This window comes from Haemaphysalis longicornis, unplaced genomic scaffold, assembly GCF_048455015.1.
Source record: "Haemaphysalis longicornis isolate Haplotype H1 unplaced genomic scaffold, Haemaphysalis longicornis Haplotype H1 scaffold_2, whole genome shotgun sequence".
Taxonomy (NCBI): Eukaryota; Metazoa; Arthropoda; class Arachnida; order Ixodida; family Ixodidae; genus Haemaphysalis; species Haemaphysalis longicornis.
The window spans coordinates 120,978,966-120,993,688 of record NW_027526295.1 but is presented as its reverse complement, the minus strand read 5'-3'; the positions used below and the strand labels follow the sequence as shown (position 1 = coordinate 120,993,688).

The 14,723-nt window shown below is 48.2% G+C and overlaps 1 protein-coding gene across 3 annotated transcripts in view; it reads right to left on the bottom strand.

Annotated features, from left to right (window-relative positions):
• Positions 1-6,679: 6,679 nt before the first annotated feature.
• LOC144169169 (uncharacterized) overlaps positions 6,680-14,723 on the bottom strand; it is a 30,308-nt gene continuing 22,264 nt past the window's right edge. The window contains exons 3-6 of one of the 3 annotated variants that reach the window (XM_077698198.1): positions 10,959-11,057; positions 9,994-10,071; positions 9,355-9,420; positions 6,680-7,979 (exon numbers count right to left, since the gene is read on the bottom strand). In XM_077698198.1, the coding sequence (XP_077554324.1) occupies positions 7,929-7,979; positions 9,355-9,420; positions 9,994-10,071; positions 10,959-11,057 (294 nt within the window). In that variant the 3' untranslated portion in view covers positions 6,680-7,928. The remainder of the gene's footprint in view (positions 7,980-9,354; positions 9,421-9,993; positions 10,072-10,958; positions 11,058-14,723) is intronic. The other 2 variants (XM_077698196.1, XM_077698195.1) reach the window with 2 other exon arrangements.

Here is a 14,723-nt window from a genome sequence, read left to right as displayed (position 1 = left end):
GTCAATGTGCAGAAGGCGTCGGAAACGGGCCTTCAGCAATCCAAAGGTGCCCTCGATTACCACTCGCTGCCGATTGTGGGCACTGTTGAAGGCCTGCATGTGTGGCTGCCACCTTCCTGTAGCCTGCTTGTAGGGGGTCAGCAGCCAAGGTTGCAGCGGGTAGGCAGAGTCCCCCAAGGAGGTACCCACCTGCAAATGTGTATGTGGGAAGCTTGCTATAGAAAAGAAAACAATACAGACAAGGGCAATATTTTTATGAGGAGTGTGTAGAGGAAGAAAATGGACATGCTCATTGTATTATAAACTTTATCTGCACACAAATCTTCCCGAAGAAACTTTCGCTGCCACAAGTGGAACTGCATTTTTGGCAAATTATTACACATTGCAAATTTGCCTGCGCTCCCATACAGAATTCAATCAAACTTATGGAAGTGCTGCGTACTGTAGTACTTGGGTAAATATGTACATACCTCACTACCATTTCTCCATCATTACCTTTCCCCGAGTTAGATTAAGCTCGGCATGCGTGGCAGAACATCTGGCACAACGAAATGTGCACATTATCGCCGATATGGCATCGTCCCGAAACAGGATTTATTAATAAGCACAATTTACCTACGTATGCCTCTGTATTTGCGGCAGATAGATTGCAGTTATTAGGTCTCCAGTCCTTACCTTCGCACTTGGACGCCGCGTTCTCGAAGAAGAAGCTTTCCCGCAACACACGGGCGTCGTGGGCACTCCCCGGAAACCCGGCGAACACATCGGTGAACAACATATCCGCATCACAGATGCCCCTCAGGACGATCGAATGGAACTTCTTTCTGTTGTAGTAGCTTCCCACCGACTCGGATGGTCTGGAAATGCGGATGTGGCATCCATCGACGGCCCCAATGACGTCCGGCAGGGCACCACGGCGACCGAGTGACAAAAACGTCCGCTTCATCCTTCCGCGCTCGTCGGCGTCCGGCCACCGGATCTCTCGGGCGCTGATGGAATAGAGGAATGCCAACACCCGCTTCATGGCAAGGTGCACGCTGGATTCGGCGACGTCGAACGTGTCCGCAATCCGGTACATCGCACTCTGCGTACCGATGTACGTGAGGGCGATGAGCAGGGTCTTCTCGGGGGTCATTTTTCTTCGTCCACCGGGCCCAGCAGGGTAGAATTCAGAACTCTCAAATTCCGTACCAAGCTGAGCTACCGTGGACCGTGAGAGCCTGAACAGTTTGCGAAATTCAAACTCAAAGTACGTGGAGACGACCCGCTCAACGTACAGGGGCACTCGGTGGCGCTCCTCCCTCACCAGCTTCGTTAATATCAGCAACGCAACGTAGAGGTCGACGGAACATTCGTTGTCGCTGTCGCAGTCACTTCCATCGGGATCTGAACTCTCAGATTCCATTAAAATTCAAGCACAGCGCCAAGAGCGCGAACATCTTCCGCCAGCATCTTCGAGAGCAGACGATGTCGAAAGTCGTTTTCCCGCCTCTCGTTTTTTGCCGGGCGGCGCCTGGCAGAGATCGCAGAACTTCGCCGCAAAAACTGCCAGCATACGTCACTGTCGCCTCACTTCCTGTCCAAACAGGAAGTGTTCGGACTCACCGCAGACTATCCGAGACTGGTAAATCGAAGAGGCCCACTGTTTGCAATAAGGTCGCCCACTAATAAGAAGGCTTCCGGAGCTCATCTATCAGAGACTAGAATTCTGAACTCGATAGACGGTAATCAGGGGGAATGTATAGAGAGCTCATGTCTGTGTATGCGCATAAGCATCAGCTGGTCCTCTGCTGGGTCCCAGGACACGCTGGGATCGCTGGGAACGAGTTGGCAGATGAGAGGGCTGCTGCTGCTGCACTCAGGAACACTGTAGACATTACAACGATACCACACACCTCAAGCCACACATAAGACAACACCTGCGTAGAACATGGCAAACACACTGGGATGAACAGACAGACAACAAACTACATGTAATAAAGCCACACTTGGGACGGTACACAGTTGACTCACACAACAGACACACGGAAGTCGCCTTGGGTAGGCTGCGGATAGGGCACACCCATGCGACGCACTCGTATCTGCTGACGGGATCTTCTAGACCCCAGTGCAGCAGGTGCGGAGAGGCCCTATCCGTAGTACACATACTAATCACATGCAAGGCACTTCACACAACACGACACAAACACTTCAGAGAACTCTACAGACAACATATTCCCCTACATCCATCGTTTTTTCTAGGTGACGAAGCCATTATTTCCGTGAAACTTGTGCTTGAGTATTTGTCAGAAGTCAAGTTTTTAAACCTCATTTCCCATCACGCATCATGAAATTTGGCCCTCTACACCAACCATGCTCATTGTCGTCTTGTGATTTTACTTTGTTTTTGCTGACTTAGGTATTGTTTAAGGTTTCACCCCTCATATATGACTATTGTTTTGGCGCTCTTTGCCCCAGTTGGCCTTGCGCCATAAACATCCAACGATCATCAATGTATAGAGAGCAAAGTGTTGTTAACCTATTAAAGAGGATTGCTCGAACTGCCATAGCTTCAAGGGCAGTGAGCAAATGAAGAGGTTGGCAGGGGACCGACTTTTGCAAGACAATCGCTACACCACCGAGGAGTGAGAACAGCTGTCCCTGTCTCTCCTGAATACTAAGTATCGTTTGGGGAAGATGGTTTGTGCAGGTTTTAAGTGTGTCTCTCGTAGACACAGGATGATTGGATGGTACTTGTGGAGGATTTCGTAGATGTCATCGATTTGATTGATTGATTGTAGGGTTTAACGCGCCGACGCAACGCAGGCAATGAGGCGCGCTGTAGTGGAGGGCTCCGGATTAATTTTGACCACCTGGGGATCTTTATCGTGCGCCGAAATCTCGTACACACGGGCGTTTTTGCTTTTCGCCTCCATCAGAAAAGCGGCCGCCGCGGCCGGGAATCGAACCCGCGACCTCGTGCTCAGCAGCGCAACGCCTTAGCCACTGAGCCACCGAGGCGGGTTAGATGTCATCGAGGTTTCTAATTAGGCCCCTACAGATCCATTGCATAATGCTTCGAACTTCCATAAGAGATTAGGACAAAGATGCTAAGTGTGGGTTTTTCTTGGATGGAGATCCCTATGTTACTGAGCCCGGATCAGGGCCACTGACTCGGTGAGATTGTGGTTTTTTCCATGGCCAAGACTGCTGCTCTGTTGTTTGGATGACTGCTATGCAGCCCGAGGTGGCGTGATATCCATGTCATCATCTGAGTTTTGGGGTTTTGACGGGATGGAGGTTTTACGACGCCCACCCTGCACCATGTTTGGTGGGATGTCAGAGGACAGGCCCGCTCCCTTTGCACCTCAGGTGGTGGAGGAGATAACACAACATCCATTGCTTGAAGGATTTCCCCTCGGTCAGCCGAAGAGTCGGGCTCTTTGGGTCGCGCACCCAGAGGATTGGGGCCTCGACCGGCCGCACGCAGTGGGGGCGTGGATCCCGGCACGTCAGCGGTTGCAAAGGGAGCCGGCCCTCCGGTATCCAAGCTCACCTCACAGTCAAGGATATCAGAGAGGGGTGGGGGAGCAGGAGGCGCGGCATGGGTTCCGGTTGGGTTCGTGATTGCCACAACCCCGGGATCCGCGGACGTTGTGGCGACTGAGGCTACCAAAGGCAGCTCAGGAGGAGGAGCGCCAGCCAGATCCTCTGCGGGCATTGCAGGAGTGATTGGTAGCGGCTGAGTAGGGGGAAGAGGCGGCGGCGCAGTAGAAATGGTACACTGCGTCACTGGACTAACTAGACACCGGCCAACCCCCAGCGGGTGGCATCTGCGTAGGAGGCTCCCGAAAACAGCCTGTGGTTCTGGCGGGCTTCAACAAAGCTGATGTTGTCAGAGATTTTAATCTGCATTATTTCCTTTTCTTTTTGAAAGCGGGACAGGATCGCAAGCATGCAGACTGCTGCAGTTTGGCCACTTGATTGTGGTGCTCTAGCAAGTATCGGAACTGTTCATTGTTGCCACACTTGGCGCATGTCACCTTGGCCCGGTATGCTTGAATGTCAGGGCCGTACTTTTGGCATTTGAAACATCCTCTCGTGTTCGTCATGTATGGTCATACCTGGCACCTGATGAAAGCGGCTTTCACCGTCCCGGGCAGGGTGGTGCTTGAAAAAGTTAAAGCGACACTGAAGTGAATTTGTCAAGCTCCCGTTTTTGCTTGCACTGCGTAGACTGGCTCAAATTAGCACACTTTTCATCGTTTATTCGGTTGACAAATCGGTAATTATTTTACAAAGCGCGAAAGAAGAAAAACTACTATGCGCGGTTTGCGGCGGCCGCACCAACTAAAGCTGTGACGTTGGGAGGAGCGGGCACCGTGATTGGACGATGCCCAAGGTGAGCAACCAAACAAGTTTCGGTTTCGTTTCTGTAAAACACAACCGTTGGCGTTGTTGGATGGGCATTCTCAATAACTCAGTAATCATCGTACCGCGCTTCTGCATGTTGTCAGCTGTAAAAATGCATAAAGATAAGCCTCCTAGGACGGATTGGAATCGTAGCATTCACTAGCCGAAACCTACGCAGTACATGAACGCCCTCCGCGTACCCGCAGACGCCCAAATGTCATGCGCTTTTCCCCTATATTTGGAGCTTGCCCCCCTCATGCCTGTGTCGTAAAAAGCGTGTTCGCACCCAGGCCAAGGGTCTGTTCATTCTGGCCTGTGCCCACTGCCTGCAAGCAGTCGGTGCTTATGGCAACAGCACGCCAACGAGAACTCGCTAGCGCGCCAGTGCCAGCCTGCGCGCGTTTTGTGAACTAGTTCGTGGAGCCATGAACGTTGCGGCCCAAAAAAAGGTGAACTCAACTTACAAAAAAAAAGCACGTACCCGCGGGGATTCGAACTCGTTACTTCCAAAATACTTGCGGTTGCAAACCTAGCAACCCAGACCACTCGGCCACGGAGCGGGCTCTGCTTGCATCGGTAATATAGGGTATATATTGTACAACCAGTTTACACTTTTATTTAGTTTTGGCATTTCAAGCAGCTTAGGTGACTATTTTTTGTATTGCGCTCGTGCAGTAAGCGTCGCCCGAGTTTCCACAATAGCTCACGTCTAGCAATTGCATTTCGTAGACGGAAAAGCGTTCGCAGATGCGTAGTCGTGCTGCTGCCCGCTGCGCTGGTTCGCCCAGCGCAAAAAAGTGCTTCCCGCACCCTAGTTTTACGCTGTACGGTAAAAATATCAGTTGATTTTATTTCCTTAGTACCTATATTGACTTCGCTGACTCTTCTCCCGCCTTCAAGAGGCCTTATATTTTCCTACTGGCATACCAGTCAGCGAAGCGTCGCATGTGCGCTTGTGCAGCGCTTGTGTGAAGCGACCTTGACTTGGAGCTAGATACAGTGTACAAACTAACCAAGTAAAGAAAGGCAAATTCTACCATTCACAAGCGTGTCCTGGCTTCGTTTCAACTGAGCGAACGAATTGCGACGACCCGTCGGCGGCCGGCGGACGAAACGCTGGGCCGACTGACTCTGTCTGAAGGCCGGGGAGCCGTGCAGTAGCGCAGCCAATTGCCAGCTTATCCCCTCGTGACGTCACACGAAAACGCCGCAGAAAATGGGCGAGTGTAAAGAGAGGAGGACAGCATTTTCGAATTAATTTTTCTGCTAAATAAAATCGCGTAAACGCGCCCAGGGTGGTCGAAACATGGCCTGGGGACTCCGGACTACAATTTGCGAAAGTAATCCCGCAATGTTTACATATCACTTCAGTGTCCCTTTAAGGTGATGTGTTTTGTCGGGATTTCTTTTCCGTCTCTGCATATAGTTATTCCTCGAACAGAGACTACACCTTGGTCTTTCAGCCCATCAATGAGGTCAACTTCAGTTTAATTCATTAGCGCTTTCTCAGATACAACACCTTCAATGGTGTTCAGCGTGCGGTGTGGGGTAATAGTGACTGGCAGGTCAGCGATTTTTTCCTGTTAAGTATATTCTCGCTTTGGTTTTTCTCATTACCTCAACGAGGAGGTCACCGAATGCAAGCTTCCTCGCGTCATATTCTTTGCGTACAATGTTCTCTATGCTTTTCCGCAATGAGAAACACTGACTGTTCATTGCTTTGGTATCATCAATGGAATGTACTAATAGGAATTTTGCGAAACTAGTGCTCGGTCTTTGTAGTTGCAGTACTTCGGTTCGCCCCCTTTTTAAGGGCCGAGCAGTTCCTTTTTTTGTGGGGGGGGGGGGGGGGGGGGATGGAGAGTGAAGCCATAAAACAAGGAAAATATTCGACAGCAAGGCGAGTCGCCCACCACCGAGCCCAACAAGGGAACGTGGCTTTGCAGCACACGTTAACTGTATGTTGCCGCTATAACCCTATGCTCGAAATCTAGGGTGATATCTTCGCACAGGGTTCAACTTCGCCGCCTGGAGAAAAAACGGAGAAATGAGGGAAAGAAGATGATAGCACAGGGTTAGGAAAGAAAATAGGAAAAGAAAATAATGGAGAAGAGGACAGGAAAAGGGGACTGGCTGATTCCCTCCAGGTCGGGTCAGACTGGAGGCACCGTCTACGAGAAGTGGGAGCCAAAGTGGCATGTTGCCTCTGCCAAGGGGCTATGCAGGTCTAGAACAACCCTGGCTTTGGGTCACCCACCAGGATTCCCTTTTCCCCGGACACGGCAAAGCCACGCACAGCCTAGGTGGGTCAAACTCTCATGGGCTCCGGGTCCGCGGTGTCGCCACTACCGTCATCTTTAACACAAGGCGCCCCTGCGGGGTCTGACCTGAAAGAACAACTAATGCTTCCGCCTGCATACATTTTATTTCATCCCGCTCAGACCATGCTAACGAAGTTGGTGTTCCTTCTTGTTGGACTAACCTATATCATGATTCATTCCAAGGACCAGTGTTGACTGGAACCACCTTCCCGCTTCGGCTGCCACCACCGCGGAACACTCCCAATTCAAAACTGCCGTACAAAACCTCATTTGTTAAAGTGCGTAGTAATACTGTGTACTCCCACTTACGTACTACCACTGGTCGTTGTCATAGTTATGTGTTTCCCACTCTTTTCTGTTGTGCCTTTCGGTCCTGGAACTAATGTAAGCAAATAAATAAATGCAATTTTTATTTTGGTCTGAGTTGGCAGCGTGCACAATTTATTTCCGACAGAAAACCGGAAGGATGAATTTCTGCATAGAGAAGTTGTAAAGGTGTTGCTGTGTTTTTATGGAATGGTGGGGGCAAATACAAGGTTTATTGTACCTGTGTAGCCTGGAATGTTTAAGTACTGCGAACTCAGAGTGTTATTTTGTGAATTATATGAGGAATTTATTAGCTTCAATAGGATTCTGTGCGTTGATGTCAACCAGAGTGTGCATCGGCAAAAGGAATGGTTGCTGCTCTTTCAATTTTAGATGGCGTTTCTCTGGTTAATTCGAATTGCTCCTATAATTGCGGTAGTTTAGTTTTGAAAAACTTAGTAACATGCTATACAAATTCATAGGAAGGAAAATATAGTGCCAACAAATCCTCCTTTGTTCCACAAAGTGTGAATGTGTTAAAGTGAACATCTCCTACTTGCACGAACAACTAGTGATTTCGTTTTGGTTCTGGATGCCATTGAAATTGAAAAACGCTAACGAAACAACAATTTTTCTGTTTCTTCCGCCTCTGCCGTGAATTTTTTCTACGCCCGTGTATTTGTTATGCGATTCAGTTATCTGTCGATTTTTTGGTGTGGTAGGGCATGTGTGGTACGTGGTGTCAGTATTGGTATCGGTGGCACAGCAGACGCAATTCGTTTGCGATTTCCGGAGAGCCTTGAATGGCAAGGATGCGTCGGTGATGCAAAGCTTTTACAAATGAAATAAATAGTATGTTCCAACATCCTTGTGAAGACAGCATTTTTCTGCCCGGATGTCAGTTGCTCGCTACACGCACGAACTCTGGGGAGCGGCCGGAAAATGCGGTGGTTGAGAAATCTGCAATGAAAAAAGCAAGCGATATTAGTTATTGGAGAATAGCATTTGTGATAGGAATTTCTGCGATAATGTATAAAATGCAATAAGTTTGAAGCCATCAATAACATAAAGCGTTCAGCGGCAGCTTTTTCTGGCCTATATGAAATTTCAGTTTTGTTCATCGACTAGGTTACGTCATGGCACCAAAATCAGCACCAGAAATGATACACACAGATTTAAAATAATCATGTAGTAAATCGAAGCTACGTGTAACTCGATCATAGCATCCCCCTGATATAACAACAGCATGATATTAGAGGAATATTCATTCTCCTTCTCTCAGAGCATTCCTCGGCTGTTATGGGAGGAATAACAAACAGACTCTCTTAAAAGCAAAACTGCCATTTCATCGGCTCCTCCCTAACCTCCGTAATGGATTATAGGGGTGTGAACATCTTCTGTCCTCGACGACGACAGGGCATATTATATGGGGCTTGAAGAAGGCCAGTCGTGCGTCATGCGTTTCTTGCTAACCAGAGAAGCAGATCTATAAACGCTTTTACTTCTATGCAAATTGAGTAGGTTTTTTAAGTTCAGAGCAGTTCAGGGGACCGACTTGTCATCGTCGTTCGTCGGAGGTCACGCTATCTAGCCGCCCGCCGCAGTCACGCTGCGTCACGCACCCAAACAGAGGCTTCGAAAAGTTTCCCGCTTGTCCCTGGTTCCAGACTTCCGATGAAAATTTGAGAGAATGCTTGAACAAGAACGTGATATTACCAGAACCGTTCCAAACTCCTGGAACCGCTGGCACTTGTCATACATGTCCCCACTATTTTGCGCGCAGGAAACAGCAGGTATATTTGATCCAAAATATATATATTTAATTAACTAGCAGTCGCCACGTCCATTTAGTTTGGAATGCTCATGCGGTTAATTTTACGATAGTAAGCGAAAAAAAGTGGCCGTCGAAGAAAAAAGAACGACGCGTTCAAAATGGGGGAGAAAGGCTCCAACACGTGTGATGAAGGCAAGCAGAACAAAAATATACTCCCGCTTGTGCTGTTTCTGGCAGAACAAGAAACAAAAGATAAAGAAAAGGATGCGAGCTGTTCCAGAAGAAGGCGCGTGAGTACTGCGAACGCGGGAAAATTGAATTGCATTGAAGAAACTCTGGGAAGAGCGCGAGGGGTGGTAGTAAATGGGAGAATGGCGCCACAGCGTCTCCGGCGAATCACTGCTCTGTACTTACGACAGCTTTCACGTTGAGTGGAACTGCTTTGATTTTCTGTGCCCGTATACGGCGTGTGCCAAAGATCGCGAAGTACAACAGCAGCTTTGATTAAGACAGTAAAGGATCATCTGAAGAAATTGCATGGTTTTCAATGCGCTGATTTACCTCATGGTTGGCGCAAGTTGGAGAGGGCGGTTTGACAATCTTCACCAGCCCGCCATGAAGGTTGTCCTGTGTAAAGGAAGCAATGTCCGTTACTGGTACGGTTGAAACATATTCACCAGCCCTTTTCCAGTAATACAATCTCAAAAAAGCACAGACCGATTGTTAAAGCAAGCTAATTATGGCAAATTGAAGAAATTTGAATAGCTTTATGGAGCATCGCATATGTGTATATGCGTTAATAATTGACTTCATGCCTACATAAATGCTTATCGCTGTATTTCTAAAATCTATCTATATCTAAAATCTTTCTGAAATGTATCTGTATTTCTATCCTAGTTCAGGTAAAGCGAAAGAAGTAGGCTTGGACAGGACACGTCATTCGCATTAAGGACAACAGGTGGACTAGCCGTTTAACATAGTGGCTGTCAGTGGACGTGAAACGAAATATAGAGGCGGACCTAGGACGGGATGGACTGATGAATTATGAAAATTTTGGGCAAATAGTGGGATTGGCAAGCGCGTGATACGCGTAGATGGAAATCTCTGGGAGAGGCCATCATCGTGCAGTCTACACAGACATCCTAATTATCCGCATTGTGAGTAGCATTAGTCTAGTGACCATTAAAACGTGAATTTTACCTCCATTTCTCCATCAGAGCACTGCCAGGAGTAATTCCGCCGTATTCTGGGTTTCTTGGGGCAGCTTTCGCAGTGTTTCTGCATACATAAAATGGAGATGTTCATCGATGTTGTGAATTCCTTATCCACCACAAATACAAGGGTTTAATATTAGAAGTGCTCTTGTTGCTGTGCTACTTTCCTGAAGACAAAAGCTGTGCGGCAGGCAGGTCGTTCGACGGTTTTTTCACCATGAACAAGAATAGTCATGTGAGCTGTACGTTTGAGTTGTACTGTTCTCAGCGCATTCGTGTCCGCTACGGACACTCATTTCCCCGTACAATGCTGTTTATTGAACCATATTTTAATCGAAACCCTAAACGTGCTGTGGTGACGTAGTTTTAAAAAAAAGTGGCAAGAAATTCCTATGTTGAGACTTATATCATCGCGCCGTAGGCATTCATCTGGCGATAGTATGAGGCCAAGCTTTGTTATAGGCACTGCACAATAGCTGTACAACTCTTACGATCACGTACGACAAACACCATCGTCTTCCCGCTCGGCGTATGCATGCGCAGTGCCCCCAACTGGTGGCAAGCTTCGCGCGCGCCCCCGGTGTCTTTAGGAAGAGGGGTTGACTATTTTTGTTTCAGTTATTTAGCAACACATCATAGCCCCACCCGGCACTTGACCCCTTCATAAAAGTCTTATAGGCCCAAACATCTAAATCCTTCTCTAGCAATGTAATATTTGTACGTAATGCCTCTGTTCAGTTCATGAGACGCTGAATCCCAGTGGAGAGTCACAACACGTAGAGTCGAGAGGAGCCTCGGCTGCCCGTTTTGCCAGTGGGCGACCTTGGCGACAAATTAGCGAATGGACGTTGTAGTGGCAGTTGCCGTCAGAATCCATTGCGCATTTAGTTTTAGTTTTCGACGGCGCATGGTTCCTTCGTTTTCTAAGATAACAGTGTCATCAGTTCTCACCAAGATGTCTTCTAGAATTCCAGACTCTGTGCATCCACTCCAGGCACAGCATGCCGGGCACTTTCTTGTTTCTTGAAACCCGTGGTCCGTACGTTTCAGCTGAAAATAGCAGGAGATAGTATAAGCTCTAAACTTCGATATCAATTGCAGGTAGGCGTTCTCCGACAGCTCTGACTGACAGAGCAAATGGTTCATGCGCTCTCGCTGACAAGCAGGTGTCATAAATACTGGTTATTACCATATTTACTACATTGAATGGTGAAAAGTCATTCCTTGTAGGATTGGGCTTTGCTTCGTTCATTTCTTGTGGCCTGAGTTTGGGGCCTTTTAAGGGTTGAAACAGCAATTTGCAAGAGGTTAGCCTAGCGCCTTGGTGGAATTTGCATGGCATGACATGCATCATGAGTTTTATCTGTATTGAGCAACGGTGGTGTGTTGTCACCCCTCTAATTCATCAAGCGTTAAATTTCGAGGCAATAGGGACGTCTTTAGCACCAGTAACAGTAAGTGTATTTACCCAATAGCTGTATTAGGCTCATTCTGCAATTTTTCCGTATCTGCGAGCCGTCCGCAATCAGCCATGCTCATCAGGCGATCGCGGAAGTACGTCATCGGTTCTAACAGGAAACTACAACAGGCAGCCAGATACCAGGGCCCGACAGCGTCGGGAGTACATAGCAGCTGTAGTTACATGGCAGAAAGAACCATTATACTGGCGCCGAGACAATAGGAAAAATACGCTTTTGGGCATGCTCTGCGCCTGCGCCGTGCAGTTTGTTCTACGCGCCGTGGTAGTCGCAGCCTCGGCAGTCACGGCCCCCTAGTTGATGCCCGCGTCAACAGTGTGTAACATAACTAAGGTGGCAAAAGGTTGACGCCAGGCTCTCAAAAACCAAGGGTAGCCTAGATGGTAGCAAATAGGAAATAAAACCAAGTATATGACTTCTAATTATACGATTATAGTCAAATAATTTTTAATGTTTTGCGGCCCTGTAACTGTCGCAAGCCCTGTCCGTCAAACGATGAATGGCGCCATGCGACAAAAAAAAAAAACGCTAGGAATAGGTGGTGACCAGGAGATACAAGAGAACAGTCGCGTAAGAATCCCAAGCATGGTCCTAGAATTAAGCGGCAGAGTTGATCTCCCAATCGCCAAAATACCGGACACCTTTGACCATTCAGTTCACATTGTAAAACGCTTGTAGGCAAGAAGACCAGGAATTAACCACGAAAGTACAAAACTCATGTAGGCACTTCTCATAGGCTTGTAAATCTACAGCAATGAACACCACCATTAGGGAAGCATATAGACCTTATGCAAAAACTGGCGCCCTGTTGCGTGAACCGCGTGCGCTTCCGCCATGTTGGGGGATTCCCGGATCTCCGGATACCGCTGTGTACGTGATAGCCCGGGGTTAGCGACGCGCACGTCGGCATTATTGTTGTCCAAGATGCCCAAGTACTGCCGTTTAACTTGGTGTCCACAAATATGATACGAGGACGACCGCGTAAATAGCGTACACATCTTTTTTTTTATTTCTCAACGGAAGCGTGACTCGAGCCTTGCGGGAAGTCGCTTGCGGGTGTCGACTTCCCTTCGCGCAGTAATATTATAGCTAGATCCAATGCATAGCCACGAAACGAATAATATGTGCAGGACTAAAAAGGTCCCAAAGTGAGCTATTTTCTAGCCCTGTATTTGCCGCGGAGCACTCCTCCCTGCTGGTAGTTAAAGCGCACTGAATCGGTCAGCTGGTACTTTATCGTGCGGGTAGAGTTTTGCGTCGGCCGCTCGTGCTTTGCGTGCCCACGTTTTCTTTTTATTCTGGACGTTCGATAGGCTTTGGTGCAAGTACTACGCATACTTTCGTTTGCCAAACGTTACAGGAAAGAAAGCATCCGCGAGAGTTGCAACCTTCACGTAGCGCCATGAGTATCGCAAGTAACGTACGTAGTAATTCCGTGTATCGGTCATTTACCGCTTGTCGCTTGCTGTTCGACCGTAGCCTATTTTCCCAAGATAAAATTTTTCGCGCGGAATTTTCTAAGCGGTAGTGTACACCCAGTTTTGTTGTCCACAGCGCGAGCAAAGGACTCTCAGCGGTCGCCGCGTGGCACGCGCTCACGAGCGCTCGGCATTTTCTCGCTCTTTATGGTTTCACTGTTTTTTTGCTAAAACCTTTGCGTGTGCTGGGAACGCTCGGCGGTCGCCACGAGGCACGCGCCTACCAGCGCTCGGCAATTTGTTGGTAATTTAATTATTCACTGCCACTTTATTGGTAATTTATTGGCAATGTTTAACGCGTTATACGCCACACACGTTACGCGCTACACATTATGGCCAGCTGCAACAGCTCTGCTGTTAAAAAATGCCAGGTATGCAATTTCTTTTGTTAAGTGTTTTTTTTTCTTTTGCAGGTTTCCTCTTCGTCCCAGAGGATCCTTACGTATAGCTATATCGCGAGTGCCCCCCCCCCCCCGCCCCCTCCCTCATTTCAACCTCAGGACAGCCCGCAAGTTTCGAAGCGTTTCAGGAATGACCTGAGAAACCCGCAAGATGCGAACCAACACGGATGTACTTTCAACGTTTGCATTCGCATAGCCCCCCCCCCCCCAAAAGAAGAAACGCGACGGCCTCCAACAGCTTCCCTGCCGGTGCCTCCCTGACTGCTTTTTCGATGCATAACGCGTAATTACGAAGCCGCCCGCAAATGTGGGCAACACAGAAAGGTCCTCAGATCACTGGCCGCTCATTTTGCTGCGCTTAAAATGTAATATAAAAAGATCGCCGGGCCGAGAAAGCTCCTCTCGCTCTCTCTCTCCTCACACTTCGTGCCAAGCAATCCGGCGACCACCATCCCCCAACATGGCGTCGCGGGCTCGTTTCGTCTTTCTTTCGGTAGATGGCGGCACTTTTGCATAAGGTCTATGACAGCCCTCTAGCTCTCAATTTTCACGGTCACCGCAAGGGTCTTTAGATTCTGTCATAATATCTTTGGAGAAATCAGAGAGGCCACTTTTATAGCATAAAATGGGCATCTTGGAAAAGCAAAATACGAAACGGTCATCCTAAGAATATAGGCCCACTCCCAGAGGAAAATGGCTGGACGCCATGATGGGTATGTCACCGATACAGCCACTTTTCATAAAAGCCGCCCTTCACCGAGAATCATAAAACAAAACCTACGGAAAGACAGGCGATGAGCCAGGATCTAATGCCTTCGTGAGAAGTTCTTAAACTATGAAAACACAGTATACGTGGACTCGCCGGCGTTAGAATATACGAAAGCAGCAATTGTCGTAGTTGACTACCGCGGCGACCGCTCTGAGTTCCTTGCCATCCTACACACACGAACGAAAAAAGCGGAAAACGGAGCCATCCTCTTGGTGATTATTCGCCTAGTGGAATTATCGTATCGTAGTGCAATTATCGTATAGCTTTAACACAATACACACCCTCAAAGGGCCTCAAGTCTCTTTACTGCAGGTGGTTATATCTAGAAGCTAGGAAAAAATTGTGCAATCCACAATGATGAAACTTCGCATCATATTAACACCCGAACACAAGAGTTTTGAAAGGAACAATGCAACTGACCAAGATCCACGAGAACCCGCCTACCGTAATCCTTGTTGACCACGTATACCACACTGTCCTCGCCGAAAAATATGGACGTCTCCATATCGCACGCCTAGAAACACTATGCTTCACCGTGCCACACTGAGATTTTAACGCCGAAGAACTGCTATCTCTGATCAGGATACAAA